Source organism: Pyrus communis, chromosome 14 (genome assembly GCF_963583255.1).
Source record: "Pyrus communis chromosome 14, drPyrComm1.1, whole genome shotgun sequence".
NCBI classification, from domain to species: Eukaryota; Viridiplantae; Streptophyta; class Magnoliopsida; order Rosales; family Rosaceae; genus Pyrus; species Pyrus communis.
In genome coordinates this window covers 9,961,470-9,977,874 of record NC_084816.1, presented here as the reverse complement: position 1 = coordinate 9,977,874, position 16,405 = coordinate 9,961,470, and the positions used below count along the sequence as shown (strand labels likewise).

Here is a 16,405-nt window from a genome sequence, read left to right as displayed (position 1 = left end):
CTTGCTTGGTTTGCAGGTTTATCTCCAGCCCACAAACGAAGTTCTTGAGCGAGCATTTGCAGATCCAACTAGCAAAGAGTTCTCTGCTCGCAATGTGATCCCGCGGGCAGTATCTCGCTCGATGTCTGTCATCTTAGCTACCATTATAGCAGCAATGCTTCCATTTTTCGGGGACATCAATGAAGTTATTGGGGCTTTTGGTTACATCCCCCTTGACTTCATCTTGCCTGTTGTGCTCTATAACTTGACCTTCAAGCCATCTAAAAGAAGCCCCATTTTCGTTTTAAACACCACTATTGCAGTGGTTTTCTCAATCTTGGGGGTTCTAGCTGCAATTGCTGCTGTAAGACAAATAAGCCTCGATGCCAAAACTTATCAGTTGTTTGCTAATGTATGAACACCATTAAGCAAATATTGCTTGCTTTCGCTCAAGTGGCATAGACAAGCTGGATGAAGTGTAGATCCTAGGTTGGATTTCCCTTGTAACTAAAGTATTTGATCGCCGTTCCAATGTGCATAATGTTATGCATCTACTATTTGCAGCGATTCTTATTTTTACTTGCAACAGTAGGTGCAAGACAATCTGCAATCTAACAAATGGTTGAAATCAACACAATATAATGCGTCTATGTATGATGTTGTGCCATCTTTGCAAAAGTAGGTGTGAAATAATATGTACTGCAGAAATATCCATGATTTAATTTCGAATGTCTCAAGATATAAAATTGCATTAGAAATTTGATCTCATGTCTGTTTCCTATCATAAAATCTTAAGCTATCCTCATGCAACAAGAAGTTCAAAATACCGACCCCTAATCCAAAGCGCAAAATCCATAATAAGTTACAACATAAAAACAACGACGATAACAGGTCCAAGGTCTCGTTTACGGGCATATCAAACGCCGATAGAAATCTTGCACTGTGGGCTTGCAAACTGAATAACACACTTCTTCTTCAAGTCAAAAGCTCAGAATAGACCTGAACAAGTTTGAAACAAAAGATATCAGTCTACCCTTGTCAGTGACTTTGTATGTGTGTGCGTGTATGTGAGAGAGAGACAGAAATAGAGCTACCCCTATGTCTAAGGAACAAAAGGGATGATGTCAATAGATGTTCCTGGACCCAGCATTGACTGCAGGACATTCTGACCAAAACCCGGTAGTGAAGCAGGATTGAATTTCATATTAAAACCCGTTGGAGAAGCAGGGTTAACATTCTGGCCAAAATCCGGTGGAGAAGCAGGGTTAACATTCTGACCAAAACTCGGTAGAGAAGCAGGATTTATGCTGTTTGCACCAATGAGATGACCTGATCCACTATTAGCTGGAGTTTCCAAGAGAGCAGATGCAGGTGAAGTGCATATCTCATCGTTCTTTGCCTTTGGAGGAATCATTATCAAGGGCGTAGCCTTTGTAATGCCTGCATTTCCTGGCACCCTCGATGGGTAAGAAGATCCGGCCCGGCGGCTCTTTTTCCTTTCCTTTCTGGTACCTTGCTCAAAACTTCCAACAACAATCTGATAAATCAAAACAATCCAAATTAAGAGTGACAGTAATTATAAAAGTTCTGCTTTAAATGTAATGGAACTTCAGAGTGATTGTGAATAGGACTAATTAATTCTTGAAATCCTATAAAACTATTAAATCAAGCTAATAGTTTAAGGTCATAAGGAATTACCACAAGCACTTTTTAACTTGAAAAAACTAGAGTTCGTAACAAGCATTAGGTTTCCAGAATAGTACGACGGGAACTGTAAAAGCAAATTATGTAATTCTACTTCCATGGTCAAAAGAAAGGACTTACTTGAACAGGCTCAGCAGCTATCATAAAACCGGCTACAGAACCACCGAAAGCTTTCCCATCATGATTAGCCAGCAAAACGTTTATCATCCAACTTTTTTCAAGTGGGTTTCGCGTTGAACCATATACAAACGTTCCAGATAGAGAGAGAATCTGAAATGGACCCTGCATGAAGGAAGAAAACAAGGAAGAAAGAATTACTCTAGCCATGGCTTCATTTTATCTCACCAGTTTCTTAGTTGCTAATCATAGTATGCTTCATTGAACAAGGTTCAAGCAATTATTTTCTTCATAAAATACCAGTTAAAATGTTAGTCATGTCAGGATCCAGTTGCTTGAGGTTTAACACTAACATGCGACATGTTCATCGTTCCAGTTAAAAGTTTTATGAATTTTCTCAACTAGTGGTCAACTTTAACCAACTGATGTCGTGTTGAGTTCGAGTTATGTTTGGAAATTGTAAGCTACTAACTGCTAATAAAAATCTACCAATCAATTGAAATAAATGAATTAAAGGAAAAGGAATCGGTAAAAGAATTCTGTGTGAGAATCATGCCTTGAATCTCAGATAAGATCCAGAAAGTTTGCGGATACAAACGATAGAAACCACACCCACAGCAGAAAGAATGCACATTGCTCGATTAGTTGATTGAGATAATAAAAGTAACTGACTAAGAATGTTCTGCAAAAAGAGAAAAAAGAACATAAGAATTGAGAATAACTAATCAAAATGGCCTTGAGACATTCTCACAGATGTATCTAACATTACCTCCCCACGCTCAACAGTCAGTATATGAGGCATTAACTCTCCCAGAGCGGGGTACACAGGAAACCCACCTGCAGAAACAGTAGTGGATGTTAGAACGAAAATATGCTCATATAACAACTTACAGAAGTTAAAAGATTTAACTGGACAACAGCATGTTAAGCTAATAAATGTTACAACTTATGTGTGTTATTGCAACAAAAGCAAGCAGGATTGGCGTAGAATGAGGAAGAGAAAGAAGAACAAGGAATTTCGAACTATTTAGGAGTAAGCCAAAAAAATACTCAAATTGGAGTATCATACTTCCCGTTATGATCCTTGTAGCTAGATTAGTCTCTGTTCATCATCAGAAAAAAAATAAAAAAAATTCAAACTGGGAAGAATTAACTCGAATCATCGCTGGAATCGGTGATCATTGAAAACCAAAATACACCCAATCTCCCTAAAGTTATAATCTGTAACTATCCAATATAACAGGACAAAACTGATCTTCGACGTAAGAGCTTGCAAGAGATGAAAAGGTTTTCTTAAATCTAATAGAAACCATGCACCAAAAAGCTTTTGATAGGATAATAAGTAAGCTTTTAATAAATTACTAAACCAAATAGATACGAAAATCTTCTTTCATGAAAAGAAACCACAGACACTAAGAACCTCCCAAGTCATATAAATAACATTAAAAAACCAAAGTCAGATTCCTGTCCTAACCTGCATAATTCCACCTATTTATCCCAAAATCCAACAGTAGAACAACAAAACTTATCTTTATCACCATCGGCACCAAGTAACTAGACACAAGAGAGAAAACCAAACAGACACATATGACAGAATCGATACAGTAACCGCAGTGACTTGTGGAAGAAGAAAGAGACAAAAACAATTACAAGCTTACCTTATGGAAAATCAACTGTTGATTTCTAGTTCAAATGGTTGTTTGTATATTCATTCATATGTGACAATTATAAGTGAGGGCTTTTTATAGAGAGGCCGAGCAAGACTAGCAGCAAAAGACAAAAACAGCTACAAGCCACTAAAATAGGCCACTAGTTAAACCAACTAAACTAGATACAAGTTTCTAGGTAAATCATGAATACCAAAACTATGGAGAAAGATGCATGGAGCAACTGCAACACAGCATGGGAGGGATGGAGCTACAGGTGCAGCTTTATCCTATTCACCAAGTGACACAAGGATGCACAGTGGCGGCTGCAACTCACATGTGAGTAGATGAAATTGCAGATGCAACTTGTACCTTGACCACTGATGACTTCTTTCAACACACCTCTTCAAGTTGGATTAAGGGGGTTGATTGATCCAAGCTTGCAAAACAACCTTTGAAATTGAATAGCCTCTAGGGTTTTTGTGAAAATATCTGCCAGTTGATAATGGCTTCGAGTGAAGATGGTTTCAATCACCTTGGCTTGAACTTGGGCACGAATGTAGTGGCAATCCATTTCAATGTGTTTTGTTCTTTCCCGAAATACCGGATTCGATGCAATGTGCATGGCATCTTGTTTATCACAGTGCAAATACATCGGTTGAGTGTTTGGAAAACCTAGGTCTACAAGAAGACTTTTTAACCAAATAAACTCACAAGCAGTGGATGCCATCGCATGGTACTCAGCTTCGACACTTGACCTAGCTATCACAGCTTGCTTCTTGCTCTTCCATGTAACAAGATTGCCCTCAACGAAGGTGCAAAACCTGTGGTAGATTTGCGAGCAAGGGCATTACCTGCCCAGTTAGCATCGATGTAGCCCATAATGTGAGTTGAACCATTTTTCTTCATGAGAATGCCCTTTCCCACTAAGCCTTTAAGGTACCTGAGAAGTCTTTTAACCATTTCCCAGTGAAGTGAGGTAGGAGAATGCATGAACTGACTAATGAGACTCATTGCATAAGTGATGTCGGGTCTCGTAATAGTAAGATAAATGAGTTTCCCAACTAATCTTTGATAAGTGCTGAGATTAGTTAGTGGTTCTCCTTCAACATCCAACTTGAGCTTGCTGACTAGAGGAGTACGAGCAGGTTTGGAGTCCATCATTTTTGCCTCTTCAAGAAGACATATTTTCTTTGATTTAAGAACAGACCCTTATTAGAAATAGTCATCTTAATCCCAAGAAAATATTTGAGAACTCCCAAATCTTTGATTGCAAATTTGTGGTGAAGAGATTGCTTGAGAGCATGAAATTCATCAACATTATCTCCTGTAATGATCAAATTATCAACATATATAAGTACCACAAGTTTACCAACTGAACCAATTCGTACAAATAAGGAAGAATCATCATGACTTCTTTTGAATCATGTAGCTTCCAAAACTGAGCTTAGTTTGGAGTACCATGCACGAGAAGATTACTTAAGTCTGTTTATGGCTTGTGAAGTTTGCAGACCATAATAGGTTCATTCTCTTGAGGATGCCCTAGTGGTAATCTCATCTATACCTCTTCTTCGAGGTCACCATGAAGAAAGGCATTCTTCACATCCATTTGGAACAAGGGCCATTCATGATTAACAACCACAGAAAGTAGAACTCTCACAGTGTTCATCTTGGCAACATGAGCAAATGTCTCCTTGCAATCAATGCCATATGTTTGAGTGAATCCTCTAGCTACTATTCTGGCCTTGTGCCTTTCAATTGCACCATCAGAGTGAAATTTAGTCTTGTAAATCCACTTATTTCCCACAACTTTCTTCCATTGGGGAAGCTTGACAACACTCCATGTGTGATTATCATTCAAGGCCTTGAGTTCTTCGTGCATTGCTTCTTACCATATTGGATTGACACTAGCTTCTTAAAACTTTTAGGTTCAATTTCATTTGACAATTGACTAAGGAAAGATGCATGAGATGGAGACAAGTTTTTATAAGTAATAGCTTGAGAAATAGGATGCCTTGCAGTATAAGCAACATACTCTTGAAACCTTGCAGGTGGTTGCCTATATCTGGTAGGGTTTCTCCTAGGAGCAATCACAATTTCTTGGAGTTGATCTTGAGCTTGAGAAAGATATGTGAGATTTTCACAACTCACATGATCATCAGTGTGATTAATATGACGCAATTGGGAGCTACATTCATGTACTTCAGCTGGAGTGGGAAGTGGAAATGAATCCAAGAAACTCTCTCCTTGCAAAATAGACTCAGAGTTTTTTGGAAAATAGGGAGTGAATTCATCAAATCTCACATCTCTGGACACTATGATTTTTCAAGCACTTGTAACCCTTCTAAGAACTCAAATAACCCATGAATACACATTTAGTAGCTCTTGGTTCCAATTTGTCACGGTGAGCAGCTTGAATGTGAACAAAACAAGTACGCCCAAAAGTTCTAAGATGAGATACATCCATGGTTCTCCCTTTAAGGATCTCATAAGGTGATTTAGAACTCAGTATTCGACTAGGCAACCTATTAATGATGTAAGTGGCAGTAAGAATGCCTTGGGACTAAAACATCTTGGGAATATTCATTTGAAACATCAAGGACCTAGTTTTTTCCAACAAATCCCTATTTTTTTCTCTTGGCTACACCATTTTGTTGTGGTGTATCGACACAACTTGTTTGATGCATAATTCCATGTGTGCTTAAATAGGTAGACATGAAGTTAGATGTATACTCAGCACTATTGTTTAACCTAAGTGTAAGTATTTTGGAGAGAAATGAGTTTCAACAAGATTGTGAAAGTCTTTAAAAGCATCAAACACTTCACTTTTAAACTTTAACAGATACAACCACGTTGTTCTAGAGTAATCATCTACAAAGGTAACATAGTACCTATACCTATCAAATGATTCTACCCTCGAGGGACCTCAAACATCGGAGTGAACTATTTCAAAAAGACCATTGGTTCTAGACTTGGATGAAACAAAAGGAAGTCTAGTAGCTTTTGAAAGTTGACATGTCTCACTTTCATGTGAATCTTTACAAAACTTAGGAAACAAAGCAGACAACACTTGTTGAGAAAGGTGAGCTAATCTTTGGTGCCAAAGCTGGTGTTCTTGATCAAAACTTAAACTGGCAAAAGGCTCTTAAGCAATGTTGATATCCCTTGACAGGTAGTACAAACCATTTAGATTGACTCCTTCACCAATCTTCCTCTTGGTGACTCGATCTTGAAAAACAACATTGTGAGGAAAGAAAATGGCTAGACAATCTACAGTTTTTGTGATCTTTCCAACGGACAACAGTTGGAAAGGGAAAGAAGGAACATGAAGTGCAAGTGACTTGACCCTATCACTCATCAAGTTTATCTTCCCTTTACCTAGAATAATTTCCCCTTTACCACTTGCCACAGATATATGGCTAGGTTTATACAACTGTGTATACTCATGTAAATTGGATGCTTTGTTTGTCAAATGGTCAGTGGCACCTGAGTCTATAATCCAAACATCATGTGAATGACCTATATTTAAAGTTGTGGAAAGTGCACTTGTTATACCTCAGATGTCTCTTTGTGGTACACATTCTGAATCATTCAAGAATCCAGCAAATTTCCCAAGTAAAGCAGTGAGATTTCCAGGGGCTTCGTCCTCACTCTCAGTGCTTCCTTTTTCCTTAGTATATAAGCAGCAAACTCATTTATTAAATCAACAGGATTGGATGTGAAATTTACCAGTCCATCAGAAGATGTGCTTGTTGCATGAACAACCTGTTTTCAAACTTGGGCCTTAATTCAGGATGTAGGATCCAACACTTCTCCCTCAAATGACCACCACCATTGTAGTCAATGCACTTCCAATCTAACCTTCTTCCTTTGAATTGCTTGTCCCCAGCTGATTTGTGGTTGACAGTGAATGCTCTAGCTTCAAAGTTGGTCTTGATTTCCACACTCATCACTTTTCTGCGAGTTTCTTCTCTTTGCACACCTTGACATACACTTGCAAATGATGGTAGCTTAGGAGTCATCAAAAGGTGACTGTGAAGATCTTCATACTCTGGTCCCAAACTAGCCAAGATTTGAAAAACCTTATCTTCATCAGCTCTCTTTAGAAGCACATCGGATTCAGTGGTGTGCGGGCGATACAAATCTAGCTCATTCCATATGGTCTTCAAGCTTCCAAGGTGTTGAACAAATGCTTGATCACCTTGCTTTAAACTAGCAAGATTCTTTTTTAGTTGGAACACATGAGCAGCGTTGTTTTGACTCCTGTACATCTCCTTAACTGCTTCCTAAAGAATATACAAGGATTCTAAGTAACTGAAAAGCTCAAACAACTTGGGCTCCATGGAGTTAAGCATCAATGGCATAACCAGTTGGTTATTGCACAACCATGCATCATAAGAAGTAGAGGTAGTTTCAAGAGGTTTAATGCTGCCATTGATGTACCCTAACTTGGATCTTTCTCCTAAGGCAAGCGTGACAACATGGGACCAAGGTAGATAGTTGAATTCTTTCAACAACACGGAGCACATCCTTTGATTAGGATTAATCTCTCCAGGAATGATGTTGGAAGTTAAGGTAGAGGAACTCGTAGCCTGTGAAACCAAAGGGTTGTCTTCTGCCATTTTTTGTGGGATGAATAGAAGGAAAACTTATAGTAGAGAAAAAATCAGAGGCAGGCCAATTATGGTTCCTGTTTTGATACCATGTTGATTTCTAGTTCAAACGGATGTTTGTATATTCATTCACATGTGACAATTACAAGTGAGGGCTCTTTATAGAGAGGTCGAGCAAGACTAGCAACAAAAGACAAAAAACAGCTACAAGCCACTAAAATAGGCCACTAGTTAAACCAACTAAACTAGATACAAGTTTCTAAGTAAATCATGAATACCAAAACTAGGAAGAAAGATGATGGAGCAACTGCAACACAGCATGGGAGGGATGGAGCTGCAGGTGCAGCTTTATCCTATTCACCAAGTGACACAAGGATGCACAATGGCAGCTGCAACTCACATGTGAGTAGATGAAGTTACAGATGCAACTTGTACCTTGACCACTGATGACTTCTTTCAACATCAACAAACACAAAATCTAATAAAATTCCTATCTATATGGGATTTCAGTGGAAAACAGCAAGAGAACTCACCAGTAGAAGCAAAGGGCTTCAATTTATTACTCGAACCTTTAGGTCGCCCCTTTTTTCTTTTTGGTAAAGTCTCCGGAGACAAATGCGATAAGGTGGATGGATTTGGTATTATTGCTGTACTATCTGCATCATCATGCTCAATTTTCTTGCCTTTTCCTTTACTATTGGTATTGTTGGAGTCCAATATTATTGGTCTTGTTGCTAATCCATTGTTGTTTCCGAAGACGACAATATCTCTTCCTGTTTCCTTTAGCCCTTCTTTGGCGGCCCTCGATCCATTTTCTTCATACTCCTTCATCCCATGTTCATCTCCATCAGATTCCAACCTTACTCGAGTTTTGTCACCATCAAACTCCAACCTCACTCCAATTTCATCAGTTGACTCCAGCAGCAGCTTCATTCCATTCATTTCATTGGACCCTAAGTTCATGGTTGAGGATTCCATGAAAGTCTCAGTTGCATTGGCGGGCTCACTATCAGTGAGCGGGGTCTGAGGAAAATAGTCAGTGAAGTTTTGCTCTTCCATGGATCGGTTGGTTCTGCACACAAAAAGGAAACATAAAAAATTACCGAAAATGAGGAGGGAGGCTTGATGTATGAACAGAGAATAGTTCAACAATAGTTTTGTTTGTAAATTAAAGGTGCCAAAATGGTGTTCTTTCTTCTTCTTTTTTCTCAATTTTTTTTTTTTTTAGTTGGTTGAGATTTTTTTGAGCGTATATAATTTTGGTGAAAGGGTGGAAAGCTTCCAATTCCTAATGTTGTTGCCTTCTTTATTCTAGGTCAAATGAAACCCTTAATTATTTTCGTTTTGATGTAAACAAATTTCACTTGTATCTCAAACATAAAGATTATAAACCCTATTCTCTAAAAAGAAAATGAGAGGCTGAAATATCTTCGTAAATGCCTCCAGAAGGTGACTACCGGTTGATCTCTTTTTTCAAAATAAAAAAAGTAGAGTTGGGAGGGATAAAATATGCAAGTGGTAATATTCATCATATATATATATATATATATATATATATATATATATATATTAACAAATAATATTATCTACACTAAATGAATTATCATAATCAAACTAAATCCTAAACAACAAACAAGACCTTCAAGTCTAAAATTTTGACTTAAGACTTGTGGACATTCATGGACTCCTTCAAAGTAGTATTCAATCAAAATATAATTTGCCACTAGACTATGCTAAGTGGCAATGCCACACCATTCATAGCTTGCCATGTGTTATGCTTTAAATATAATTTTTTATATTTAAAGCTTTATAAGTAAAACCAAAAACAAAAATAAAAAAAATGTAAAAAGGAAAAACTGAACAGTGGAACTATAAAGGGAAATTTTATTTGAACCCACATTTCTTATCTCTACACCCAACTAAATAAATTTATCTACCAAACTTCCAAATTTGTCCTTGAATAAATAAAAATGAAAAACTAATTTTATAACCCTAAAGCACAAACAACAATAATCTCTCTACACCCTTTTTATTTAATCCGGTGAACTCAACCCTTCTTATAGAGAGAGAGAGAGAGAAAAAAAAAAGTGTAAGGGTATGGTGGGTGTCAACGATTTTGGAGAAGGGTTGCCGGCGTTAGGGTTAGATTCATCGGATTAGATAAAATGGGTGTAGAGAGAAATTTTTTATGTTTGTGTTTGGGTTTATACAATTGTTTCTTCTTCCTTATTTATTTAAGGGTGAATATGGAAGTTTGGTAGACAATTTTTTCTAGTTGGGTGTAAAGATAAGATAGTTGGGTTCAAATAAAATTTCTCAACTATAAAATGAACTATTTCTTAAATAATCAAACTTATTGAAGCCCCAGTTCAATTTGTTGTTGACCACATTCCAATTTTCAAATGCAAAGTTCATTATAAAAATTTGTGAATAGAAGTCTTGGAAGATTTTTTCATCTAAAAAATGGAGTATATTCGAATTTTAGGAAGAACCTTAATTTCCAAAAAAAATTGGATTGCCTCAAGGCTAAAACTCCCAGATCACAAAGTAATAATTTGGATTGCCTAAACATTGCAATGCATGAATGTCCAGCTCCATGAAAACATTTTTACGAATCTCCTACTAATAAGGATTTCTTTTTATCAGCAAAACAATTGATTAGAAATTTAAAGGATCATGCCCCAGCAGAGAGAACAGTCAAAACACCATAACAAACCGAAAGTTTAAATTGTTTGCTGAAGGACAAGGAAGACCATCACATAATACAGAGTTCATATCAATATATATATATATATATATATATATAACTAATATCTTCTTAAAATTATTAGAGTTCTTTATTTGTTCTAGTCATTCTTATATTCATTGTTACACTGATATTCTTATAGGAGATAGATATATGAATAACAATATTCAATTATATATAGTCCTTGAAGAAAAGAAAAAGTATCATATTATTTTTCTTGTAATACCAGAGGACCAAGGAGAAAGAACATGACATGTTTTGAGTGGGTTGTAGTGCCATTCAACATAGCACAGTGACAAGCTAAGCTCCATGCAAAATTTTCTCACAAACAAGACCTCGAAGTTTAAAATTTTGATTTAAGACTTGTGGACATTCATGGACTCTTTCAAAATAGTATTCAATCAAAATTTTGCGGACTAATGTGTTTTTTTTTTTTTTTTTTTTTTTAATAGAAGTATGTTTTTATCTGGTAAGATATAATTTACTGGAAATTCATCATAGAACAATTATTCAAAATTTTCTCAAAAAGGAAAAGTAATGCACTCCGAAAGACAATTTGTTGAGTTTAATAAAAAAAAAACGAAAAGGGCAAAAAAAAAAAAAAAAAAAGAAAAAAAAAAAGAAGAAGACAACTTCGAATTTTAAAACAAATCACAGTACTCAAAAAAACAAAAGGAGATATAGTGAAAGAGAAAAATGTGTGAGAGGTAGAAAATAGTTCACCAAACTAACATTCATTGTTTGTATATATTATTTGGTACTACGATTTAGTGATATTCCTTATCATCCTTAAACTCCAATGGGAGCAAAAAAAATTTATTTTTTACGTTGATATTTAATGGGAAGAAACTAGCATTAGTAGCACACAATAAGCAAATATTTTTCAGTGTTTCAGGCACACAACTTAGTACACCAGTTGTAATAATACAACTGATTGGAAAATTAAAAAAAAAAAAATTTCAACTAATTGTATTATGTGTATCGTGTCGTGTTCTCAGCTCACTGAAAAATTTATCCATGATAAGGTGACTAAAAGCATTATTAGTGCCTAATAAATTAACAAGCTTCCAACATTAGTTTAGCAAGATTGGTTTCACTTAATATTATAGTTTAGTAGTATTCATTTCTTTTTGTAAATGGGAGGTCTTAGGTTCAACTCATGTTGATGGCGAGTTTGATATCAAATTATAATAATTAGTTTATTGTGGGGCTTAACTCAATCCCTCATATCTTACTATAAATATATCATTGTATTAAAAAAAGAGTTGAACACAAACCCAAACATTCCATTTCGTTCAGTTTTAAGAACCGAACTGCCAAACAAAGGTTTAATTGTTGGTTAAAAGGAGACAAACTTTTTAAATTCCTTCAATTTGTTGTAGACTGGGCTTGACAACATCTCTGAAAGTCTAGCTATATTCAATTAAGATTTTAAATGAGTTTTAACATTCTAGATGTATTCAATTCGAAATTGATTTTTAAGGATTTTAAAAAGTTAGTGAATTTAAGGGAATTGGAGATATTTCACTGCTGATTCAAGGGTAGGGTAGGGTATGGTACAAAAGGTCCTCGGACTTCTGGGCGGTTTTGTGTATGTTAAGCATTTCAAATCTCACCGCTCCCCTTGAAAATTTCAAGAATTGACTCAAAACTTTACATAGAATCTCTAGAAATCAATTAAACTCCATCAAAATCCATACATCTATAAATCCTTTAAAATCCCTCAAAATCCAAATTGAATACACCCCCTTAAGTAATCGGACAAGTTCCTCGAGGCCTAATAGAGTTTGTGCCAAGCACAAAAATGGTATGACATAGAAGATCATCTAGAAACTCTCAAATAATATAAAATTTTGTTAAATCTTCGACTAGAAGGAATCGGACATCATAGATCTGCTTATTTCCTTGATGCTAAACATAGATCGAGCCTAACAAAATAAAAAATAAAAATAAAAAGAAAATCAAACATTGACATTAGAATAGATCTTCTAAACACAAATAACAAAACAACAAAGATAAATAGAACATGCAATTAAATTCAACCAACAAAATAAATGTATATTATTAACATACCTTCTAATCAACGATGAATGAAACTGCATTTGAAATTTTAATGCAGATACTAATCAAATAGTAGAATGACTTTAAGATATCAAGGGAGCATATGGTTAGGGTTTACAAGACAAAGAAGAGTTGGTGGAAGAGAGATTGGTAGGGGCTTCTTGGAAAGTGAGAACAGTGTTTGGCTCGATATGTATTTAAACTAGCAAATCAAGGGTATTTGGGGAATAACGGGGATTGTGAAGATAAGGTTGATACTTTGTTCTTCAAAATTATCGAGAGCGGGAAAAAGGCGGCTGGTGGGGTTAATGAGGAGAAAAACTTGTGTGGGGCTTTGCTTGCCATTGGATTTTGCTGAGTGGCACTACAATCCAATCAAAATTTGTCACATGGCAAGTCTTAAATATTATCTTTTATCATTCTTTTATATTTAAAATTCTCATAATTATTTTTCCTACTAATTAATATACATCATGAGATTAATTTGATGTATATTTTTCTTCTCCCCCTCCCTCTTTTTCTTCCCAAATTTTCCCTTTGGTACTTTTATGTTTTGCCGTGGAAGTCTTCAGTTTCTTCTCTCTCTCCCAATCCCATCATCATGTTAAAGATGGATAATCAACCAAAATAGTTGTACTTCAACCAAAATAAAGTGAAGGATAACCATGAAATTGTGAAACGACCAACTCGATAGTATGGAGTGAGTCTGCAATATTGTATTTAGAGTTTGCTGCAAAATATTCTAATCCTTTATAGGAGAAACATAAACACGCAAATTACAACTCAGAGATATATAAAACAGGACGAGCTGTTGGGCAATGAAATTGTGCTTATAATTGAAAAAAAAATTAATAAACAGCTTTTGTAAAAATAAATAAATAAATAAAAATAAAGGAAAAAAGAAGTATAGGTTTGGATTTTCCTCTTTTTTTTTTTTTTTTTTTTTTCATTTCATGATAGTTGGAGAAGATGACTTTGTTTTTGCCCCATATTCTTATGAAGGAAGGAAATGCACAGAGTGGGGAAGAAGCCGGCAGAGAGAAAATTTGAGAAGAAAAAGGGAAGACAGAGGAGATCAGAGGAAAAATGAAATCTTGAATTAATCTTATATCAATTAATAGGAAATATAATTATGAAAGTTTTAAATATTAAAGAAAAAAAATAAAAGATAATATTTAAGACTTGCCACGTGGCAAGTTTTGATTGGATTGTAGTGCCACTCAGCAAAATCCAGTGGCAAGTAAAGCCCCACACAAGTTTTTCTCGTTAATGAGGGATGTATGTACATGGGTTGCAGTAGCGCAATTCTTAACAATTAAGGAATCTTTTAATATTAAAATTCTATTACGCCTTCGCTTTTAATTATAACTATTTCCATTTCTAATACTATTAATTAGTAATAAAAAATAAATAAATTCAGGGTATATAATTAAATGTCTATTGTTAATATAGGGTAAATAACATTTTACCTCCTTAGGTTTGGGTGCAATTGCAAAACATTTCTATCTCATACATTTACTTATATTTCATTTCAATATCATACATCCATTAAGTCTTTTGTCAATTTAGATGTTAAATTATAGTGTGGCAACTGTGAGTCCCACTTTTTGTTGATATGGCTGTCAAATTTATGCCACATGGACACAACTAATAAAAAATTCTAATTAACCGTTTATTAGATGAATAATGAAAAGGGTCCACCCTACTTCTCGAGCAACCTTGCCATCTTCTTCTCCAACTCAACGATAGAATGGGCTACTCTAGTGGTTGGAAAGAAGCTCGACGATGAAGTTTGGGCAGTTTGGAAAAGGAGGTTGGCGGTAAAAGTTGTTGGGCAGGTAATTAGGTTGCTAGGATAGGCAAACAGCAGGGAATTTTGGATGCGATTGTGAATGAGGGTGTGGCTGGGAATATAACGGTGTGGGTGTGGCTGGTGGGGGGTGTAGGAGGAAAAGGGATAGAGAAACGTAGGAAAGCGGAAAGGTTTTTAAAACTTGAAAAGACTCTTCTAATTTCTGATTTCTTCTTCTCACACAAAACTCATTACACTACATGGCTTTTATAGCCACTACAATACATCATCATTTATTTAGGTAATTATAAGGTTCTTGAACATTGAAACATCTAGAGAAATCATGATTAACTCTAGAAATTCCAAACATCACGACTCGAGAACTTCTATCCTTTCTTATCCCTGATTTATGACTCTTTCTTGTAACTGAAATTTGGGTTAACCTTCCAACATTGCCTCCCTTAAACCAAATTTGCTTTTGATTCCTAGTCTTGCAACATCTCGCTTGAACACTAGTCCACCAAGTGGTTTTGTGAACACGTTTGCCATTTGTTCATCTGTTTTGCAATACTTTAGCTGTATAATTCCCTCACTAACAAGCTCTCTTAGGAAATGAAAGCGGATGCGGATGTGCTTTGTTCTCCTATGTAGAACAGGATCTTTTGAGACTGAAATTGTTGAACTATTGTCACATAACAAAGTGGTTGGACCCTTTTGTTTATGCATCAGACTCTCCAAAATGCCAAGTAGCCAAACTGCATGACATCCTGCAAAAGAGGCAGCTATATACTCCGCTTCCATTGTAGAGAGGGCAATAATCGGTTGCTTCCTCGAACTCCATGAAATCACGCCACTTCCCAGACTAAAGACATAACTTGAAATGCTTTTGCAATCATCAATACTTCCAGCTAAATCACTGTCAATATAGCCAATAAGTTTCACTGGAACATTTGCTTCATAAAAAATGCCATAATCAACGGTTCCTTTGATGTATCGCAAAATTCTTTTTGCAGCTTCCCAATGATTTAAATGTGGCTTTTCCATAAACCTGCTCACTAGACTTACTGCATACATGATGTCTGGTCTTGTGGCCGTTAAGTACATCAAATTACCCACCAAACTGCGAAACTTGGTGAAATCAATAAGTCTTCCTTCACCATCTTTACTTAGCTTTAGGCCTGCAATGCATGGTGTCACTACTGGGTTTGCATTCTCCATTCCAAATTTCTTCAAAACTTCTTTTGCATAACTCTCTTGAGAAATGAAAATGCCTTTCTTAGATTGAGAAACTTCAATACCAAGAAAGTGATGTAGCTTGCCCAAATCTGTCATCTCAAATTCTTCCATAATAGAGAGCTTAAAACCATTCAATAACTCCAAATCATTTCCAGTAAAGATAAGGTCATCCACATAAAGACTTACAACCATGAAACTTCCTTGTGAGGTGCTTTTGACATAGAGGGTATGTTCATACGGACACTTCTGAAAACCATGCTTTTCGAAGTATGAATTAATACAGCTATACCATGCATGTGGTGATTGCTTGAGCCTATATAACGCCTTCTTAAGCTTGTGAACTTTATTTTCCTCTCATTTCTTCACATATCCAAGTGGCTGCTCCAAATAAACTTCTTCTTGAAGGACACCATTCAAGAACGTAGACTTTACATCCATTTAAAAAATTTCCCAATTGTTTTGTGCAGCAAGGGAAAAGATCAATCGAATAGTATCAAGTCTGGAAATAGGA

The 16,405-nt window shown here is 35.9% G+C and overlaps 2 protein-coding genes across 3 annotated transcripts in view; one reads left to right on the top strand and one right to left on the bottom strand.

Annotated features, from left to right (window-relative positions):
• The window catches only part of LOC137715172 (GABA transporter 1-like), a 39,275-nt gene extending 33,594 nt beyond the window's left edge, over positions 1–5,681 (top strand). For both annotated transcript variants that reach the window (XM_068454411.1, XM_068454412.1), the window contains one exon: positions 17–5,681. In XM_068454411.1, the coding sequence (XP_068310512.1) occupies positions 17–397 (381 nt within the window). In that variant the 3' untranslated portion in view covers positions 398–5,681. The remainder of the gene's footprint in view (positions 1–16) is intronic.
• Positions 5,682–15,096: 9,415 nt separating this feature from the next.
• LOC137714346 (uncharacterized mitochondrial protein AtMg00810-like) lies at positions 15,097–16,086 on the bottom strand. The gene has a single exon (XM_068453585.1). The coding sequence runs from the start codon at positions 16,084–16,086 to the stop codon at positions 15,097–15,099; it is 990 nt and encodes a 329-aa protein (XP_068309686.1).
• Between the last annotated feature and the right edge of the window lie 319 nt (positions 16,087–16,405).